Raw genomic sequence first — 19,506 nt, forward strand, 5'->3', positions numbered from 1 at the left:
CTTCAGCCTGTGCCCCTGATTCTTGTTTCCAGACCATCCCCTCCCCCACCCCACTGCTTCTGCCGTCACCCAGCAGCCGAGGGAGCTTCCTGAGGTGCCCATCTGATCAGACCCCATCCCTGCTGAGAACCCTTGCCTCGCTCCCGTCACGACAAGCCAGACGCCGCGCCTGGCCCCCGCTGCCTCCCGCCGCAGGCCGCGTGCCCTAGAAGCCAAGAGCACCTGACCCAGGGCCCACTGCCGGGCTTGAACCGCCTCCACCGTGTCCCCGCTGTGTGGGTCGGGGCCAAGCTTCTCACCATTCATCACCTCAGCTTCCTCACCTGAAACATGGGGCGATGACAGGAGCCACCTGGAGGATGAACTGCGCTGCTCCACGGGGGGTGCTTAGAGCCGTGCCCGGTGCTGGCCGGTGCTGAGCGCGCATGTCCTACCGCTGTTGTCTGCTCAGAGATGCACGGCCATGCGCGCATGCACACACACGTGCACACGCACGCTACCCTTCAGCCACCCTGCCCCGGGCCCTAGAACTGCTCTCCCCTGTCCTCTGCTGCTCTCTCCGGTGTCAGACAATGCTTCTTCCAGGAAGCCGCCCCTGCGCTTGCTGCCAGGCAGCTCGTGCTGTCCCGTCGTCACGGTTTCGAGGCCTGATCTGTCTTCCCTGCTTAGTGAACACCTCTGGAGGCGGGACCAAGCCTTTCCCGTCTTTGGGTTTATAACTCTGAGCTCAGCCTGGCCCCTGGTCAGTGATTAGTATTTGTCAGATGGATACAGTTATCCTGATGGTATTTTTATCTTCATGCAAATATTATTCAAATCAAAAGGATTTTTCCTTGCTCTATTCAGTGAAAGTATTCCAATTCCCAATTTCAGATTCTCATCCAGTTTTCCAACAGTTCCCAAGGGAAGTAGCCAAATCACAAAGGTTTTAATTAGTCCAAGAGACCTAATAGCCTAAAGATATAACTAAAATTAATTTTTTAAGAATAACTTCTTAATACAGCCATTCATCTTGAATCAACAACTATGAGATTTTCCTCTTATTTTCATTGAGAAACATTACTCTGGCCATTTTCCCTCTCCTCAGTCATGAGGCTGAGAAAGGAGAGAAAAGGAGCAAACAGATGTTTTTTTAATGAAACAGCAGTATAGGTGGCGGGAAAGCACGCGTTTCAGCCTCCGTCAGTCCCCGAAACCCCAGCTGCTGTATCTTCTCGAGCCTCTCCTTGTTTATTGGGGCCACCGCGCCGGTCCTCGCCCGCCCCCTGGCGGGCAGGCTGTGAAATGGGCGTTCAGCTGGCAGGGGGAGGCAGACACCGCTCCCTGTTGGCCGCCTGTCCACATGCAAAGTTACGGAAATGATGTGTTTACTTGTTTGTATCTCTTGCACCCATGGTGCCCTGCACAATTTTTTTTTTCATTTTTATGACATGTTTATTCTAAGTTATTATAAGTTTTACCAAAGTTGTTATACTCGAGTATATTTCAAAAATACTTACCAAGCCTTGCTTCTGTGCTTAAGGGGAAAGCATTCCATCTTTCAGCATTGTTGAGGGTTTTTTGTTGTCTGGAGGGGTTTTTTGTAGGTACCGTTGATCTAGTTGAACAAGTTCACTTTTGTTTCTAGTTTCCTGAGAGTTGTTATGGCATGAATGGTGCTGAATGTTGTCAAATGCGTTTTCTATATCATTTGATAGCATTCTGTGAGGTTTTTTTTTCCTTCTTTACTCAGTTATGTGGTAGATGAAATTGACTGACTGCTTTTCACATATTGAACCTGTCCTTAAATTTCTGGAGTAAACCCTACCTGGTCACGCTGTATGATTTTTTATTTTTTCATTTTTTATTTTATTTTTTGAGGTGTTGGCGATTGAACCTGGCTCCTTGTATGTGGGAAGCCGGCCCTCAGCCACTGAGCCACATCAGTTCCCTTGAGTTGGGTTTGTTTTTTTTTCTTTCTTTTATTTGCTTGATGTTTGTTTTTGTTTTTAGGAGGCACCAGGGACTGAACCCAGGACCTCCCATGTGGGAGGCAGGGGCTCAACTGCTTGAGCCACATCCACTCCCCAGTGATTCTTTTCATATATTGTGGGATTTGATTTCCTAATTGTTGAGTGTGTTTGCATCTATGTTCATGCAGGATAATAGTTATTTTCTTTTTTTGTATTGTTTCCCTGTTTTTGTTATCAGGGTTACTGGTCTTATAGAATGGATTGGGAAGTGGTCTGCCCTGCACAATTTATCTACCTAGGTCAACTGACAGTTTGGCAACCACCAGAACTTGATTCGGGGCTTAAATGTTTTGAAGTTAATTTTTAAAGTTAAACGTATGTGGTAACTCAATTTACTGTGAGTTTTTAGTGCAGTAAATGAACTGCTTTTTCGGTGAGTTAAAAACATGATGGCATCTCAAATGTTGCGTAATAAATGTTTATGAGGAAATTAGGTCAAAATCAGTTAATATAGTCACCTCAGTTTTGAAACAATAAATGTTTTTAAAAATGACTTTCTTTAACGATAAAGCCACACTTTCACCTTTTTCCTCGTGGCCCGTTCTTCACTCAGCTGGGTTGGTTTCAAAACTAGATGCATTTATTAAGCACCTGCTCCTGTCCGCCCCGAGGGAGTGGTGAGGACCATTCTTTTGGGAATGGTAAATGGTAATAACCGAAGCGTTTCGATGTGCTAGGCACTGTGCTCAGTACTTCATAGATGTGTATCAGCCAAGGTTCTCTAGGGAAACAGAACCATCAGGATAGATATAAGATTTTTACAAGAATTGTCTCGCGTGACTGTGGGGATGGGCAAGTCCAAATTCCACTGGGCAGGCCACAGGCTGGGAACTCCAGTGAAGGTTTTCGATGAATCCCCCAGGAGAAGCTGGCTGACTGAAGTAGAGATGGAAATTCTCTCCTCTGCCTGCTGAAATCATCACTTCTTTTAAAGCCTCAGCTGACTGGATGAGACTTCTCTCATTGTTGAAGTCAGTCTCCTCAGTTGCTTGGTGATGTAATCAGCCATAGATACAAACAACTTACTGATGATTGAAGTCCATGGAACGTCCTCATGGTAACTATCAGGCCAGGGCTTGCTTGACCAAGCAACTGGACACCATCACCTGGTTAAGTTGACACATGAGTTTAACCGTCACAATATGTAACTTCATTTAATCCTCACAGTAATTTTGTGAGGTAGTCGGGGGGAGGCAGAGCGGCAGGAGCAGGGCGGGCCTGGGGCCTCGTGTGCCCCTGCGCAGCTCTGTCCTGGGTGCCCTGGAGATCCAGCGGCTTTCAGATGGCATCCCTGCCCACCAGGAGGTTACATTGGAATGAGAAGATTAGAATGGCCACGACTGTTGTCTAAAAGGCATCACTTTCCTGCTGCTCCCCAAGTGTGTTTTTCAGGAAAGCCACAAGGACATTCAAACCATTCCCAAGTCTCTAATAGGCTCTCCAGAAAGGAATCACTTCCCTCCTGTACTCACCGACGTCGGCCCCCAGCTGACCGTCTCCCCGCTTGGTTAAGGCACATTGTCCTGAGCGGCACCGACTCCCCGTTTTGTGTATTTGTCCAAATGTGCCTGTTTCTGGGGTCCTTCGCTTTCGCTGAATTTTCAACCTCCGGAGAGGACTCCAGAAGCGTTCCTGAGCAGCACTGGAGGGGCAGGGTTTGCCTTGCCCGGCTCAAACCTCTGCTGCCAAGTGGGCTGGGAGGGGAACAGGATTTCCCGTGGCCCAGCCAAGGATTCAAGCCACAATTACCCGCTTTCGGTTCCAGCCTCGCTGGGTCAGACATCATGTGTCCCTCCGCATTCCTCCTGAGAGCCACAGCCTGCGTGGCTAGTGGGGCCAGCGACAAAACCACCAGCCGGGAGTCAGCTGAGGACTGTAAGGACACCCGTCGTCTCTTCCGGGACTTCTCCTTTTGATACACAGGCTTAGCTTCCAGGTGCTAACGTCGACTGTGTTCCGCTGAGTAGTTGGAAGACTGTGTCGCCCTGACCCCGAGGTGTGCCAGTAAATTCTTAACCACCAGCTCTCCAAGCGGGGACTAGGGGGCGGATTCATAGCATTTGCCAATTTCCAAGGGATAAATGCTAAATACTCCTGAGCTACTGCTGTGACATTAGAAAACACTCTGACAGTAGAAGTAGCTCTTTCCCCTATCCTTAATAAGAGCCTCTTTCTCCACTGATATGAACAGAAGCCTGCAATGGCATCAGAAGCTGTCACAGCAGCCCTTCCACTTGGTGCATGAAAGCTTCAGGCACGTCATTCTTAGTTTGCACTGTGATGGAACAGAAGGACCAGATTTGGGGGCTGCTTTGGCAAGAGGCACAGCAGAATCGTCCTCTGGCCTTTGGGGAGTAGCAGTAGCCTCTTTACTCTCCCGACGTACCCTCAGTGCAGTGGGCGCAAGTCGAGTCATCTCCGCCTTGGGATTAGTGATCTGTGGCTTGGCACTGGCAGTTGCTGTGACTTTCTTCTCAGTGGTGGCTGCACTGGTATCACCCGCCTTGGGACGCTGAGTCAAATTGGGTGGAGCACGTAAAACCCCTGGGTTTGGCAGGGGAGCTGCTGGGAAAAGCCCAGGGTGAGCAGGTCCAAGTGGAGGCCCCAAAAGTGGGTGCGTCGTGCCAGGACAAGGCAGAGGGGCCCTGGAGGTGCGGGGGGTGGCAGCCTCGGTGGAGGTCCCTGAGGAGGAGGCCAGGAGGCAGGCTGGGGGTGGGCCTGGGCCAGGGCCCGGGGGCCAGCCCGGTGGGCCTGGAGGTAAAGGCCCTCCGAGGCCTGGCGCTTCAGGTGGTCTCAGGAACGGAGGGGCTCCTGGGGGTGGTCCTGGCTGGGGAGGTGCTTGTATCTGAGAAGGAGGAACAGCCTGTGGGGGAGCTGCTGCTGTGGAGAGGCTGGCGACGTGCCTTCCGAAGAGATTCTTTAGGCTGTTTCTGTGTTGCTTTTCTGGTTCAGCTTCATGTTCATCATCTTCATAGTTTTCCCCCAAAAACTCCTTTACTCTTCCCTCCCCGGGGATTTCCTGACCTGCCATTTGAAGCATCATGGCTTGAAGAGGAGTCAGTTCCTTCATGTTCTTTTTTTTTGCCTTGATTTTCCAGACGTCTTTGCAAATCACACACTCAGACCTGACTTTTTTTCTTCATTGTTGTCTCTGCCTCTCATCGCGATGCACAGTTGCATCCCCCTGCCTTTCCCCATCTGATCAGTGGTGCACTGTCATCAGCTGTCAAAATGCGTATCCTGAGCCAGGGCCTCGGGACAGCCGTGGTCCTCGCGGCTGGACACACCACTCCAGCTCGCCGAGGCGCACCTTCATCTCGCCTTCGTCTCGCCTACGAGGAGGAGGACTGAGGGCAAAGCCCCCTTTATGGCCATACGTCTGCAAGGCCGAGGAGGAGGTGGCCCCGGCGTGCACCAGGAGGTTCCTGCCAGGGGCCAACGTGGGACACCATGTCCAGGAAGAGGACAGCTGGGCACTGCCCCGGTCGGAGGGCCGCAGGCTGGTCTTACGGGTGGAAGGTGGCCAGGCGCCAGGAGCGGAGTGTCCTGGCTCAGGGTGGTGGAAGGAGCACGAGGTGTACCTGGCACAGGGGTACGCTCCGCTGCACATACTGCGCGTTCTGGGAGCTTCGAGACGTGCGCTGAGCCGAGCCCTCTTCTCTTCATGTTCCACTTCCACCTTTCTCAGTTCTTTGTAACTATCTGCATTCTCTTTTTCAGAGAGTTGTAGAATATGGTCAGAGCTTTCGCGCGGCTTTTTACGGTTGTCTTTCAGCACCTTCTCATTTAACTGGGGCTGTTGCATGGGGTTACAGTCCGTTTCATCCCATTTCTCCATGTCCCAGGTACTCTGCTTGGGCGCCTTCATCTTCAAAGCTGAAGCCATACCTACCATCAGGCGCCGCTGCTTCTTCGTTAGTTCTCTCTCCCAGGCTTCCTTTTGGGCCTGTTCTGTGGAGTTCATATATTTTCCACTCTTGGTGGATGATGTAGGTCTCCATCCCATGTTTAAAATCTGTATTATTTACTCGTTCATTTAAAACTCACATCTGCTGAGCTCCCAGGACTGCTGGAAGTGGAGTATGGGCGATTCCTGGCCTCTTACTTGGCAGGGGTCTTCACCCGGGCCCTCGGGCAGCCTCGCAGCCAGCACCATCTTGAAACCTCGTGCCCCTCCACCATCCTTACGTCACTTCCTAGCCGTAATTTGATTTTTAATAATGGCTCTGTTTTTTTGTGGTTTTTTTAGGATTTATTTTTTATTTATTTCTCTTCTTCCCGCCCTCCCTCCCCCCTCCCCCCTTCCCCCCACCCCCCCGAATTATCTGCTCTCTCTGTCCATTCGCTGTGTGCGCTTCTGTGCCCACTTGTATTCTTGTCAGGTGACAGCGGATATCTGTGTCTCTTTTTGTTGCGTCATCTTGCTGCATCAGCTCTCCATGTGTGCAGTGCCATTCCTGGGCAGGCTGCACTTTTTTCATGTGGTACGGCTCTCCTTGTGGGGCGCACTCCTTGCGCATGGGGCTCCCCTACACAGGGGACACCTCTGTGTGGCAGGGCACTCCTTGTGCACGTCAGCACTGTGCGTGGGCCAGCTCCACACGGGTCAGGAGGCCCAGGGTTTGAACCCTGGGCCTCCCACATGGTAGGCGGATGCTGTATCGGTTTTGAGCCAAATCCACTTCCCAATGGCTGTGTTTTAACAGCTGGCTCACAGATTTCCTGAAAATTCAAAAACCGTCTCTTGCAAGCTGCCGTGAGCAGGCTCCAGCGCACCCCTGCTCGGACTCTTCCCGTTTGGAGCTGGCCGAGCTGTGAGAAGGGTGGCCACAGGGGAGGCGCTCGTGCGTTGGGTTCAGGAGCCCAGTCCCCTCTCCCCAGGGCCACCAGGACGACCTGAATGTGAGCTTCCGTGGGCTTGAGGACCCCTCCTGGGCTCATCACTTTCTGCAGGTCACTTGAACATGGCTTCACGGGGGGCCCAAAGAGGACCCCCAGGTCGGCTCCCTCAGCCCCTCCCCTGTCCGTGAGCCCCTCCCCACGTGACAACACCCAGGTGTGAGTTTCTATCTGCTGGCCACCCCTCCAGAAGGGCCAGGAGGGCTGTGGCTCATTCACCCAGGTGTTCTGGGGTGGGCCCCCTCACGGCAGGCCCTCAGGGAGCAGGAAGGGGGGCAGGGCTGGGAGAATGGGCAGAGGGATGGCCAGGGAACTGGGGAGGGCGAGGGAACAGCACCGGGGGAAGAGCTGATGGCGCACGTTTGCCTTTCTTCGACCAAGAGGGAAGAAGCCATTGGGGGTGCGCTGGGAGCCTGTTGGTGGGTCCCAGGCCCTTTGCCGGGTGTATCAGTGAGGGTGCTGTCAGTAGCGAGCAGCAGAAACTGGTTAAGTGGCTTGAACTGAAAGAGGAAAGCGGTACTTCCCGTAACAGGGTGGGTGTTTCAGCAGTTGGCGGCGTCCTCAGCAGCCCAGTTCTTTCTCTCTGCTCTGCCCCCTTTGGGTGTAAGCTGTCCCCCAGGCTGGGACCCCATGGTTGCCAGGGGCCGGAAGCCTCACTGGAGCAGTGATGCCCTGCAGGAGGGCAGTGGTCGCTTCCTCCTTCCCATGTGGCCCTTCTCAGGATAAGGAAACCTTTCCCAGAGCCACGTGCCCTGTCCTACTCCAGGCCCTGCGGGGGCACTGGAAGAGCCAAGATTAATTTAGACCTGAGGTTCTCAAAGTGGTCCCCCAGGGCAGCTGCTTGGGCACCGCCTGAGAACTTGTTAGAAATGCAAATCCCTGAAGCCCGGTCCCCAGGCCCCCTGTCAGGACCTCGATGGGGGGCCAAGCAGTCTGTTCACAAGCCCTCTTGGTAATTTTATGCACACTCAAGTTGGTTTTTTTTTTTTTCATTTTAAAAACAATTTATTGAAGTATATCATTCATACACAAACACGCATAATAATTATATAGTAAAAGTTGCAAATTTACAAAACAAACGTGCATATCACCCCACCACAAACACCTTGCATCGTTGTGAAACATTTGTAGCAAATTATGAAAGCATTGTCAAAGTATTACTACTAACCATAGTCCATATTACATTTGGTGTACTCTCCCTCAAACCTCCCTATAATTTTTTTGTTCATTCACCATACAGTTTATCTAAAGTGTTCAGTCTGCGGGGCTGCTGGGTGAGCTGCCCTCTGCCTCCCGCCCTGAACCAGAGCCAGGGAGGGGACAAAGCTAGGAGCAGCGGGGGCCCCAGGCAAGGCAGGGTGACCGGCTTTCTGTGACACCCCCCCTTCCCGCCAGCTACGAGAGATTCACTGACTGTTACAAGCGCTTCTACCAGTTGCAGCCCGAGATGACCCAGCGGATCTACGACAAGTTTATAACGCAGTTGCAGACATCTATCCGGGTGAGTTGTCCAGAAGCCCGCCACGCTTGGGTCCTGCCTCCAGATCGTCAGCCCCGGAGGGTCGGCCCCCACCCACAGCCGCTCTGTGTCCTCAGCCCTAGAACCTTCTCGGTGCCCTGAAGACTGCACGTCAGGCAGCCCTCACTGTGTGTGTGGGTGTCTTCAGTGCCCCTTCCCCCACCGTCCTGCAGTGTAATTGTTTGCTGTCTGCCCGCTAGGCCCTGTGCGCTCGGCAAGGCGGGCCTGGGACTTCCCCGCCTTGGTACCTCCGCGCCTGGCGCCACACGTGGCACAGAGGCGGCCTCTAACGCACTGAGCTCAAGGCAACCGTGTACTACCAGGGCCGCAGAACAGGACGTGATCTCTCTGAGGGTTAAACTCTCATGCTGATACTGTTACACTCCAAGATGGTCCCGTGTGCATCAGCCAGGGGTGCCCTGGGAGCGGTACCAGGGAGGGCTGCCACGATCAGGGCCCACGCGGGGTGGAGGTGGGAGAAGAGCCGGGAGGACTGCAGGAGAGGCAGGAGGTAGGGAGCTGCCCACCAGGCATAGCCCGTGAAGGGGGCTGCCTTCACTCCCTGAGCATGGGGAGCCCGGGAGGGTGGAGAGGGCAGGCTGGCAGGCAGATGGGGGCAGGAGGGCAGGTGGGGCAGGGAGAGAGCTTCTGGCAGGCTTTGACTGCCCCGTGGGGAGACTGGGCTGGCTCAGACGGGCAGTGGAGAGAGGCTTCCTTTTAGGTGTTTTCCATAGTTATACTTTATTTTCTTAATCACAAAAGTCACATGTTATAGGAAAATAGGAATGTTTGGCAAAGTGTAGAGACTTAAAACAGAAATTAGCCAAAATCTTAACTAAGTCCTACTAGCATATTTCTGCTGTGGGCTTGTCTAGTTTCATTAAGCTCTTTCCTCCTGTCTCCTCAGGAGGAAGTCTCTGAAATCAAAGAGGAGGGGAACCTGGAAGCTGTCTTGAATGCCTTGGATAAGATCGTGGAAGAGGGCAAAGAGTGCACGGAGCCAGCATGGTGAGGTGGGGCAGGAAGAGCCGGCACGTGCTCAGCCTGAAGGAGATGCGAGGACGGGCCCATCGGCAGGCATCGTGGGCTCGGGGCCCTGACAGAGGACCCTTTCACAGGGACAGTGTAGAGGACAGGCACCCAACAGGAGCCAAAAACGTGGAAACACCAAGTTCCCTGGGGGTGGGGGTGGGGGTGCGGCGTGGGGAGGCCGAGGGCGAGTGCTTGTGGTCGGGTCAGGAAGGAGAGCAGTGAGTAGCAGGACTGGGAGACGCTTTCTGGAGCTCATCTCAGGACCCAGCTGGCCTGTGGAGAAAGGGACGGCGGGGCAGCGCGGTTTGGAGTCCTGTTTGGGTTCGGCTGGCCCTCTTCGTTCTGCCTCGTGTTCATTCAGCAGCTATTTGGAGAGCGCCTACTATTTGCTCACTACGGTTGTAGGTGCCCCAGGACAGAATGAAAGAGACAGACAAAACGTCCCCTCCTGGAGCCGACCCTTCAGGGCATGGCCCAGGCTCCCGGAGCCGGGGTTGGGGATGGAGAGTGGAGGCCCCTGGGACCACCCGAGCCAGAGTCCCGCCTCCGCCGGCCCCCCTCCCTGAACGGAGCCCCCTGGAGCGGCATGTTTTTGCACTTGCCCATTTTTCTATGCTGTGTGACCTCAATACTTAAATGTTACTACCCAGAAAAAATGTAAAAACCCCGAGAGGCTTCCACCCCGCTGCCCGTCAGCTGACCCCATCCCTCACCCTGGCCACTCGCCGCCCCAGGGCCCGGCCTCCCCCCACCCAGCTTCCCTTTCCTTCCCACACCGCAGCCTCCCAGGGTCTGCGCCCTCAGGCAGCCACCCTGTCTGGAAGGCTTATCGCCAGCCCCGACCCCTCCAGCTCCCAGTCTGATGGGTCCGAGACACTAGCAGGAACGAGGTCACTGGCAGGGCCTGAAAAGTCGCCCGTAGCCCTGGAGTGCTGGAGCTGGGGAGCGAGTGCGGGAGAGGAGAACGGGGGCGGGGGCGGGAAGGCTGAGATGTGGCCTGAGTGGGAAGGGGAGAGGTGGCCCCTGGGCATCGGAGCTGCAGGACAGCGCCCAGGAGGGGCCTTGAGAGCTAACCCACTTTGGGACCGGAGGTGGGAATGTCACTTTGGAAGTAGAGGCGTCTCCCTCAGACGTCCTCCCCCTCCCTGTCCGCTGTGCTCCACGCGGCCCTGCAGGCGCCCAAGTGGGATCCCGGAGGAAGACCTCCGCAGCGCCATGGTGCCCTACTTCCTGCAGCAACGCGACACGCTGCAGCGCCGGGTGCAGAAGCAGGAGGCGGAGAACAGGCGGCTGGGAGATGCCGTCCTGGCCGGGCGCAGGCAGGTGGAGCGGCTGCAACAGCAGGTCCAGGCACGGCAGCAGGCCTGGCAGGTAAGTGGCCCAGCCCGGCTGCTTCCCCTGCCTCCCCACTGGTCACCCGGGGACTCCCAGGCGGTGGCTTCCAACATTCCAACCCCAGGGTCCCCCATAGGCAGTGGGAGAGCCTGCCCCAGCATCCGGCGGCTCGTGGCCTCTCACCAGAGCACAGGCTGTGGTCTCTCCCCCGTCTCAGCACTCAGGCTCCCCAGGAATCCTGCCCCCCAGCCCTGCAGCCAACCTGCTGCTGCAGGCCCCAGCCTGGGGTGTTAGAAATGGAGACACAGGCCTTGTTGGGAGTGGAGAGAAAAGCGGCTGCCAGCACCTCCCAAGGGGTGGGGCTCTAAGCTGTCCCCCAGGCCTGGAGGCAGCGACATGGAGGCAAAGGCTTGGGTGTTCTCATCTCCCGATTTGCCGATTCTCTCCCCTCCATCGCAGGCTCTACACAGAGAGCAGAGGGAGCTGGTGGCGGCGCTGAGGGAGCCTGAGTGAGGAGGTGGCGGCGGCCCAGGAGCAGAGGGCAGTCAAGGTCGAGGGCCTGGTGGGCTGCCTCTGAGAACAGCAGAAACGGTGCCCAGTCCCTCAGCAGGATGGAATTTGCTGGAGCACGAGGCCAGAGCAGGCCCCACGGCCACCGTGCCTTCGAGGCTCCCTCAGGGGCGTGCACAGGCCACCTTCAGATTTCTTCCTGTTTTCTTCCAACTGGAGGGTTGTTGGCCAGCTCCCACCCTGGATCAGGCATCGTGCTTTCTCTCCTCTAGGCCGGGGCCAACACAGCCATCCCCCACCCATGCACCCACGCACTGCGGGTGCCTGAGCCTCCCGGGGACCTGGCTCAGGGAATCTGTTTCCAATCTTCCCTGATTGCCCCCTTGCTGGCCAGCTGGAGGGCCCTCCCCATGTTCTCCCCACATCCATAAATAAACTTCCTCCACTGCACTGTAATCTGCGAGGATGCTTCCGCTGCCTGGGTCCCTCCCAGGTCCCTTGGGGCCATGATCCCCCCCACCCCGAGTTCCCAAGTTCTAGCTGCAGCAGAGGCTCCGGGGCCTCCGGGCTGGGCTGCATTGTCGGGGACCTGTCTGACCATCCTCTGCAGAAGCGCCGCGGCGCCTCTTGTCCCAGAAACCAGGACCCCTGGGTTTCCTGAGGCCCAGATGCCCAGGGAGTGTCCGTGTGCCCCGCCCCGCCGCCCGCCCTCAGCCGTTTGAGCTCACAGAGGTGGGCCTCGCCCATGCTTGGGCCTGGTGGGGGTGCACAGGTAAAGCGGGCCCCCCAGAATAGCTGGTCTCCAGCCAGGGCCAGCAGGGTGCCAGGCGGGCATCCAGCGGCAGGGTGGGTGCTTCCTCGACCGGAGAGCCAAGCAGGGGTGGGGAAACGTCCTTCCCCCCTGAGAGCCCCCCCAACCCTGTGGAGAGGGGCTTGGTAGGGTCCATCTGAGGAGCCCTGGAGACGGAGATGTCGACCCCTGCACCCCTCCTTCCCCCGCTCCGCTCCATAAACTGCACCCGGCTGGGGAGGCAGCGAGTGCTTTGTCAGGTCAGGCAGATGGTGGGTGGGTGAGAGAGACAGGGGTTCGGGTCTGAGAGATGGGTGCCAGGACACCTCCCTCCAGGCTGCCCTGAGGCAGAGCAGCTCTCGGGTGGCGGGGAGATGTTTTCAGAGCGGGGCAGCCTGTCCCTGAGAGAGCAGGTCCCCAGGGCTGTTAACACCAAGGGTGCCAGGGCAGAAGAGGAACCCAGAGGAGCTCCTCAGCCCCTGCTCTCTGCAGCCCCCACCGCCCTGCGCACCCAGGCCCTGCCCACCCGCTGCCCCGGGGCGGAGGGGCTCGCCGGGGCTCCTCGCCGCCTGCACCTGCGGGCCCTGGGCTGCCCCGGCCTTTCTTTGGCCTCTGGCGCCTCGCTGGGGCAGGGCCCCGGGTGAACGAGGGCACTGCAGGCACCGCCTCCCTGGGGTTTGGCTCCTGCCTGCCGGGCTGAGGGTGGGAGTAACAGGCCGTGGGCAGGCACTCCGGAGCCCACTCTCTTCTGGCCTCTTAGACCTCCGAGCCCCCCTGCCTCTGCAGGCCCCCCAGTCCTCCTGGTGCACAGCCAGTGCTCAACCCGAGGGGCAGGGACCCGGGGCAGCCCCTCGGAAGGGGCCAGGGCCCATGTCCCCAGCCTGGCGGTCTCCGATCGAGGCCCACCCTCCTCCGTCACTCCCGGGGACCCTGCCCAGGCAGCCACAGCTCCCAACCACAGCATCCTTTAGGGTTTGGCCTCCAGAGCCCGCGATGACCACCAAATAGCCCTGGCAGCGTCCCCGTGGCCCGCCCCTTCGCCCCGGGCCCAGCCCAGAGGGTATAAACGGAGCCGGAGGCTGGGGGACAGAGCAGCGAGTCGCACGCAGCAGCCCCACCGCAGCCGCCCAGGACGCACCATGAGGCCCCTGCCGCTCCTCGTCCTGCTGGCCTTGGCCGCGCTCTGCCTTGCTGGCCGGGCAGGTGAGTGTCCGTGCCCGGCGAGGGCGAGGGGACAGGCCCCGTGCTCCACCTCCCGGCGGCGGGCATCTGCTCCCTGCCCTCCCCACCGCCTCCTGCTGGGGAAGGGGGAAGGTGCGGGTCAGGGTGCACAGCCGTGAGCCCCGCTCCCTTCCTTTTGCAGATGCGAAGCCCAGCGATGCAGAGGCAGGCAGAGGCGCAGGTACGAGGCAGGGCTGATGGGGGCGGTGCCCCGCCGCCCCCCTTGGTGCCCTTCTCTCCCAGTGCCCACCCACGCACCCTGCTCCTCTCGGTCCCATCCGCCCCTTCACACCCCCGCCCCCGCCAGCGCGGGTCTGTGAGGGCAGCCCGCTCCCCACCTTGCCCGCCAAAACCCGGAGCCCGCTGATCCCTGCCCCTCTGCTCGCAGCCTTCATGACCAAGAAGGAGGGCAGCGAGGTGGTGAGGAGACCCAAGCGCTACCTGAACCATGTGCAGGGGTAAGGGCAGGGGCGCCGGGCCCGGGCTTGCGTCTCCAGGACGGGCGTGCCAGGACTCGGGGCGGGGAGTGGCCTCTGCGGGCCCGGGCGGTGGCCCCCAGCAGGGACCCTGGCGCCCCATGTGCAGCGGGGGGACGGGGAGGGCAGCTGTTTGGGGTGGGGGTTTGCGGGCGCCTGACGCTGCTGTGCTGGGCTTCGCAGAGCCCCGGCCCCCTACCCGGACCCCCTGGAGCCCAAGAGGGAGGTGTGTGAGCTCAACCCGGACTGCGACGAGCTGGCCGACCAGATCGGCTTCCAGGAGGCCTACCAGCGCTTCTACGGCCCGCTCTAGGCGCTGCGCACGCGCGGCCGCACGCCCCCGCCCCGCCTCCTCCCCAGCACCCCTTCCTCTCCCCTCACCCTGACCGCCCCACCCTGTAAGCGTGGGGGCCTCATCACCCCCGTTGCTCCAGAAATAAACTCCAGAAGAGAAACTGGTGGGCCCGTGATTCTTGGTGGCATCTGTGGAGCGCGCAGGGAGGGGTGGGGGGTGACCGCCTTCAGTCCCAGAAGGTGCTTCCTAAAGTCTATCGTTTATTGATTTATTTGTACCGCCTTGTTCCAAAAAGCATGTAAGGTGGCTTCCTAGAGGCTAACTCAGTCCCTCACTGTAGCCCAGCACCGCCCCGGAACCTGGGCACCGTCTGTGGTGCAGCCCAGTGGGCCAGGCGCCTGAGCTCTGTGCACCTTGTCTGCGTGGTCGGGACAGGGTCGTCCCCAGCCGCTTGGCTGGGACCGGGCCAGGCGCGCACCTCTGCAGGTGAAGAGCTGCTGCCGCGGCGCCCTGGTTAGGGGGCGGGAAGGGAGGCGCCCAGGCCTCCTGGCCTAGTTAGTCGTGTTAGTTCTTCCCTGGTCTGAGCAGAGACTTCCAGGAGCACCAGAAATGGGGCCAGATGAGGGGGCCCAGCACCTCCCCTCTCGGACCCTCAGCACTTCCCCCACCCCCATCGAGATCACCACGCTGACCCCCCTCCGCCAGCCCCCACCCACCCCTCTGTCCTCCCCGCTGCCTTCCCCGCACTCGCCTCGCCTCGGCGGCACCCCTCGCTCATCAGCCCGGGCGCGGGCCCTCCCCAGCACTGGGCCTGGCCTCCGCCTGCTCCAGGGCAGGAGCAGGGACGCGCCTCACAGCGTCTTGGCCCTGGCAGCCGCGTCCGGCAGGCCGCCCTGGAGCAGGGGGCAGCTCCCGGGGGCCCGGAGCAGGGCGGCTGTGAAGGCGGCAATGATGAGCAGGTTCCCGGCGACGGCCAGGCCCAGCGTGGCCACCGTGCCCGCCAGGCCCAGTGGGGGCTCCTGCGTAGCCAGCCACACCCGGCGCGCCCCCATGTCGGCCAGCACCGCCTCCAGCTGGAAGTGGGTGCCCAGCACCGCGCAGACGTGGAACAGCTGGTGGCTGTGGCCTGTGGGGAGGGTGGGCAGGTCAGGGCACACCATTCAGCTGCCCTGACTCACCCCGTGGCCCCAGGCAAGTCACCCCTTCCTCTGGGCCTGCGACTCTCCCAGAAAACCTGCCCCTGCAAGTTGTGGAAGGAGGCTGCTGGGTGTGCTGCTACCTGAGAGGCGGGCTGGAGGGCACCTTCCAGCAGTGACACCTCCTGGTCTAGGAAGTCAGGAAAGTCCTTCCTATAATTTGCAGACGGGAGGGTGCCTAGGTCGCTGTTTGTGTTTTGGGGGAGCTGTCTCCCCCTGCCCCTCCTCAGGCCAGCCCGGGCGTGCTCTCACCGATGTAGTCAAAGCGTCCAGGGGCCAAACGCTCAGGGAGGCGGGAGGCGAAGAGGAAGCCGGTGAGCAGCGCGCAGAGGAGGTGGTAGCCGTGGCTGGTGCTCAGCTCCTCCGGCCCACAGTCGTGGACCCGGCCCCAGCACAGCGCGAGCTGGCGACGGAGAAGCAGGGCTGGGGTCGGGGCGGGGGAACTTCGGGAAGGGATCTGGTGAGGATGCAGCTAGGTGGGCACAGCTGGGCAGGGGCCTGGGCCTGAAGGGTGGGCGGCAGGGCTGAGGTCAGGGGTTGAGGGGGCAGGACGGGAAATGGCACCCCGAAGGTCAGAGTGGGCGAGCAGGCGCCTCCAGGCACCCTTACCCGATAGAAGAGTGGGAGGTTGTCGAACAGGAAGGGGTAGGCGAAGGCGGCCGTGCGGAGGACCTTACTGAGTCCAGGGCTTTCTAGCTCGGGGAACCTGAGAGATGGGACAGAAAGCCAGCTTGGCACCATCCCCACCGTGCCTGGGCTTGGGCTGAAGCTTGAGCTTTTGACTAAGACGTAAGATGGATGTCACTTAGTGGCTAAGAGGGCCCTCAGCACATGACCAGCTCTATAATGACCACATCTGAAGATGAGGTAAGGCCTCAGGTGACTGAGACTTAAAAGAAACAGTGGGGAAGCAGATGTGGCTCAAGCAGTTGGGTGCCCGCCTACCACACGGGAGGTCCCGGGTTCAGATCCTGATGCCTCCTAAAGAAGATGAATAACACAGCGAGCTGAGAAAGTGAGCTGATGCCACAAGATGACACGAGGGAAACAATGAGAGACCCAACTGGGAGCGGAGGTGGCTCAAGCCATTGGGCACCTCCCTCCCACATGGGAGGTCCCGGGTTCGGTTCCGGTACCTCTAAAAAGATGACGAGCAGACAGTGTGTGTAAACATGGAGGGGAGGGAGAAATAAATAAACCTTTAAGAAACAGTGTAGGCATGGTTTTGGCATATGGAGTGTGGTACACAGTAAGTCCTCAGTAAATGGTCCCGTTGTTACTATTCTTTTTCAAGAGCTGTGAGGTGCAGGCATACTCGTTGCCGGCCACTGGGGTCCCAGGTGTTCCTGTGTTTGGGGATGCCCTGTCCTGTCCTTCCGCCTTCCCCCTCACCACTGGCTGGGCCTAAAAACCCACCGGGAGTAGCAGGAGAGACCGGTGCACAGGAAGGAATTGAGTGCGGCGGTGGGTACAAAGAGCTGGTGCAGGCGGCCGTGCAGCCAGGAGGTCGGCATGGAGTAGGCGGCGTAGGGGAAGGCGCAGCCTGCGGCGAGGAGGAGGGGCCGGGAGCCCGGGCTCGATTGCGCGCGCAGGGCGGAGCACGCGCCCACCCCGCCGGCGTCCCAGTCGCCTCCTGCCCCGACTCCCCAGCCCCCGGCCCAGCCCCGCGCCCGCCGCCGCCGCCGCCGCCTCACCCAGGCTGTAGAGGCTGAGCGCGCCGTAGTCCAGGAAGTAGCAGATGTGACGCGCGCGGGGCGACATGGAGCTGAAGGTGTGCGCGCAGCACGACGCGAAGGGGTAGAGGCAGGCGGGCAGCAGGAAGACCAGCAGCGGCCAGTGGTACGGCTCCGCCCGGAAGCCGGGGCCCCCCGCCAGCGCCAGGAGGCGCCACAGGAAGTACCTGCGCGGGCAGGTGCTCAGGCCGCCGGACCCCGGCGGCTCCCGCTCAACCCCGCGGGCCTGGACGGCCCCTGCCCGGCTGGCACCCGCCGGGGGCAGCAGCTCTCCTCACCAGGTGGGCAGGAAGTGAGTCCAGATGTTGACCGTCTCGTTGGTCATCTGGAAGGAGCTGAGGACACAGTCCAAGGCTGAGCTGGTGGGCCGCCGGTAGCCAGACATGATGCCATCTTCCCAGAACACCTGGGTGGTGGTGGGAGGGCGAGAGAGGAGGGGAGTCACTGGGCCCCACCCTGTCCCTCCATGAGAGAGCTCTGGAAGCAGGGGTGGATGGGAAGGACTCAAGGTCACGATGGTCCCAAAGCCAAACTAAATCTGCACCACCCCCCACCCCCCCCCCCCCCCGCCAATTTTACTATAGGTCCCAATACCTAGAAGATGGATGAGAAACCGGAGAAGATCCAGAGAATGGGACAAGCTAGGAGGGGGGACCGGGGCCAGACAGGGCACTTTGGGAAGGGAGACTCTGGCTGGGGCATGCTGGGCTCTAGGGAGCCATCACAAGCATCTTCCTCAGAGAAGAAAGGAAGAGTGTCACACTAGAATGGGCAGGATAGGAGTTAGCCTGCAGGAGGGACTTCCCCAATTGCTAAGGGAGAAGAACCTCTGCCCCAGTCAGTCCCCTGGGAAGGGCAGGTTGGTGGGTCGAGCCCCTCACCCGGGGGACCTGGTGGACTCGAAGGAGTTGGGGCAGCTTGAGGCTGAGCATGGCCACCTGGCGCCTCCACGGTGACCTGGAGACAGAGTGTGGGGTGGAGGATCAGGTATCTGTTCCCATTCACAGGCCCCTCTTTGCCCCCGTCTCTGAGCCCCGGGGATGGGGCTGCGTGTGTGCACCCACGCGTATGTGGGTGATAGCTGGACCCAGGAACTGCTTCCCTCAAGTCTGGAGAGGCCAGCCCAGCTCCCACGGTCTGAGGCGAGCGCCCACCCCCATTTTATCACAGAACCCCAACCCCTTCCAGGCTGCCGTTCAAGACCCCCTGGAATAGCCTTGGGGGAGTCAGTCACCCCAGTGAGAGCTACTGGTCAGCCTCAGCCTAGCATGGAGAGGCCTCCCCAGCTGGGAAGCCTCAGTTAGCCACCCTGGATCCAGGCCCCTGTCCCCCAGTATCTCTTTCCAGGTACACCCTGGCTCCTGGAGGCCAGCACACAGAAAGCCCGAGCACCTCCCACCCCACCAGAAAGCCCTTTGGCCCACAGCGCCTGGGCTGAGCATGGGAAGCTCACGGGTGGAGGGAAATCCCTGGAGAGGTCAGATGCCAGCCAGGGAGGAAAGGGGGATGCCTGGCTCTTCCCTGCGCACTGCACTCACATTCTGGGTCCATGCCCCTCTGGAGCCCCCTGTCCCTCAGCCCTAGACCTGAGCGCTGCCTCCGAGGAGCTGCGGTCGCAGCTCTGCTGCCCCTCCCGCCTCTCAGGCCGCCTCTCCCAGCACATTCCTTGGCACAAGTGGAGGGGATGGGCCAGCCAGGGGGTGGAGCCGCCCGGAGGAGGGAGAATAGGACACTCCCTCCCCTCTCCGCCTTCCTAGGCCAAAACTTTCCAGCTACCCTAGTCTGGCCCCACCCCTCTTCTGCCTCCGGGTTTTGCCCATCCCTGTTTCTGCTTTGGTGTCGCACATTCTGGGCCTCACACTGCAGGCCAGCCCCCCAGGCCTCTGCTCCTGCCACTCAACAGTTTGGGAGCCCTCTGCCCCTGAGATGGGTCCTGGAGACCCTCCTAGGCACAAGGCAGACCTGGCCCCTAGCCCTGCACCCCAGCTTTGAGGAACAAGGGCCTTAGTACCTTCTGCCCCTCCCAGGGGCAGGGAGATCTAGTCTACCGCTCGGTGCAGCCCTGTCCACCTGGGGGGAGGGTGGGAAAAGAAGATGCTGGGATCTGTCTCCCTCCAGGGTCCCCTCTCTTACCAGTAGTTTGGACGTCTCTGGAGTAGAATGGGGTGTGTGCTGTTGCCATGGAAATGGGGGTGGGATGGCTGGGGCAGGAGCTTTACCTTTACATCCCCAGAATAGGTGCCAGGGCCCAAGGTGCGCTTCCTTACCCTGAGCTTGGTGGGCGCTCCTAGGCGGTTGGGTCAACAGGCTCCGGGCTCCACGGGCGGAGTCCCAGGCTCCTGCCAGCTGGGCTGAGCGAGGGAGGGTGAGCAGAGTGGCCCGGCGGGCGGGCCGGCCTGGGCGGGGAGTGGGGAGACAAAGGGCAGCCCGGGAACAATCCCAGCCTTGTCTAGCCTCCAGGGAGCAGCGCAGGGTGGCCCAGCCCCAT

At 59.6% G+C, this 19,506-nt stretch overlaps 2 protein-coding genes and 1 pseudogene across 11 annotated transcripts in view; 1 reads left to right on the forward strand and 2 right to left on the reverse strand.

Moving 5' to 3' along the window:
* LOC101444292 (solute carrier family 25 member 44) overlaps positions 1-14,249 on the forward strand; it is a 43,165-nt gene extending 28,916 nt beyond the window's left edge. For both annotated transcript variants that reach the window (XM_058309876.1, XM_058309877.1), the window contains exons 5-11: positions 8,307-8,412; positions 9,338-9,438; positions 10,638-10,833; positions 13,069-13,300; positions 13,461-13,499; positions 13,707-13,776; positions 13,978-14,249. In XM_058309876.1, the coding sequence (XP_058165859.1) occupies positions 8,307-8,412; positions 9,338-9,438; positions 10,638-10,833; positions 13,069-13,300; positions 13,461-13,499; positions 13,707-13,776; positions 13,978-14,107 (874 nt within the window). In that variant the 3' untranslated portion in view covers positions 14,108-14,249. The remainder of the gene's footprint in view (positions 1-8,306; positions 8,413-9,337; positions 9,439-10,637; positions 10,834-13,068; positions 13,301-13,460; positions 13,500-13,706; positions 13,777-13,977) is intronic.
* LOC139436337 (WW domain-binding protein 11 pseudogene) lies at positions 4,142-5,052 on the reverse strand (annotated as a pseudogene).
* Positions 14,250-14,329: 80 nt separating the features above from the next.
* PAQR6 (progestin and adipoQ receptor family member 6) lies at positions 14,330-19,393 on the reverse strand. Of its 9 annotated transcripts, none has more exons than XM_012520476.4 (8): positions 19,286-19,393; positions 17,900-17,975; positions 17,297-17,424; positions 16,980-17,185; positions 16,702-16,828; positions 15,895-15,991; positions 15,538-15,688; positions 14,330-15,215 (listed from the first exon to the last, which is right to left on the reverse strand). In XM_012520476.4, the coding sequence occupies exons 2-8, from the start codon at positions 17,948-17,950 to the stop codon at positions 14,941-14,943; spliced, it is 1,035 nt and encodes a 344-aa protein (XP_012375930.1). In that variant the 5' UTR covers positions 17,951-17,975; positions 19,286-19,393; the 3' UTR covers positions 14,330-14,940. The 9 variants fall into 9 exon arrangements, with proteins under 9 accessions (XP_012375930.1, XP_012375931.1, XP_071063581.1 ...); XM_012520477.4 differs by lacking the exon at positions 19,286-19,393 and adding an exon at positions 19,152-19,237; XM_071207480.1 differs by lacking the exon at positions 19,286-19,393 and adding an exon at positions 18,605-18,766.
* Between the last annotated feature and the right edge of the window lie 113 nt (positions 19,394-19,506).

Source organism: Dasypus novemcinctus, chromosome 13 (genome assembly GCF_030445035.2).
Source record: "Dasypus novemcinctus isolate mDasNov1 chromosome 13, mDasNov1.1.hap2, whole genome shotgun sequence".
NCBI classification, from domain to species: domain Eukaryota; kingdom Metazoa; phylum Chordata; class Mammalia; order Cingulata; family Dasypodidae; genus Dasypus; species Dasypus novemcinctus.

Excerpts from the sequence above, each read along its gene's own strand:
- PAQR6 (XM_004480630.5), bottom strand. The coding sequence starts at position 18,681 with ATGTGCTGGGAGAGGCGGCCTGAGAGGCGGGAGGGGCAGCAGAGCTGC. Across the intron at positions 17,976-18,556 it reads GAGGGGCATGGACCCAGAAT|GTCACCGTGGAGGCGCCAGG; the intron begins GTGAGTGCAGTG and ends CTCTGTCTCCAG. Across the intron at positions 15,992-16,701 it reads GGTCTCTCCTGCTACTCCCG|GTTCCCCGAGCTAGAAAGCC; the intron begins GTGGGTTTTTAG and ends CCCATCTCTCAG.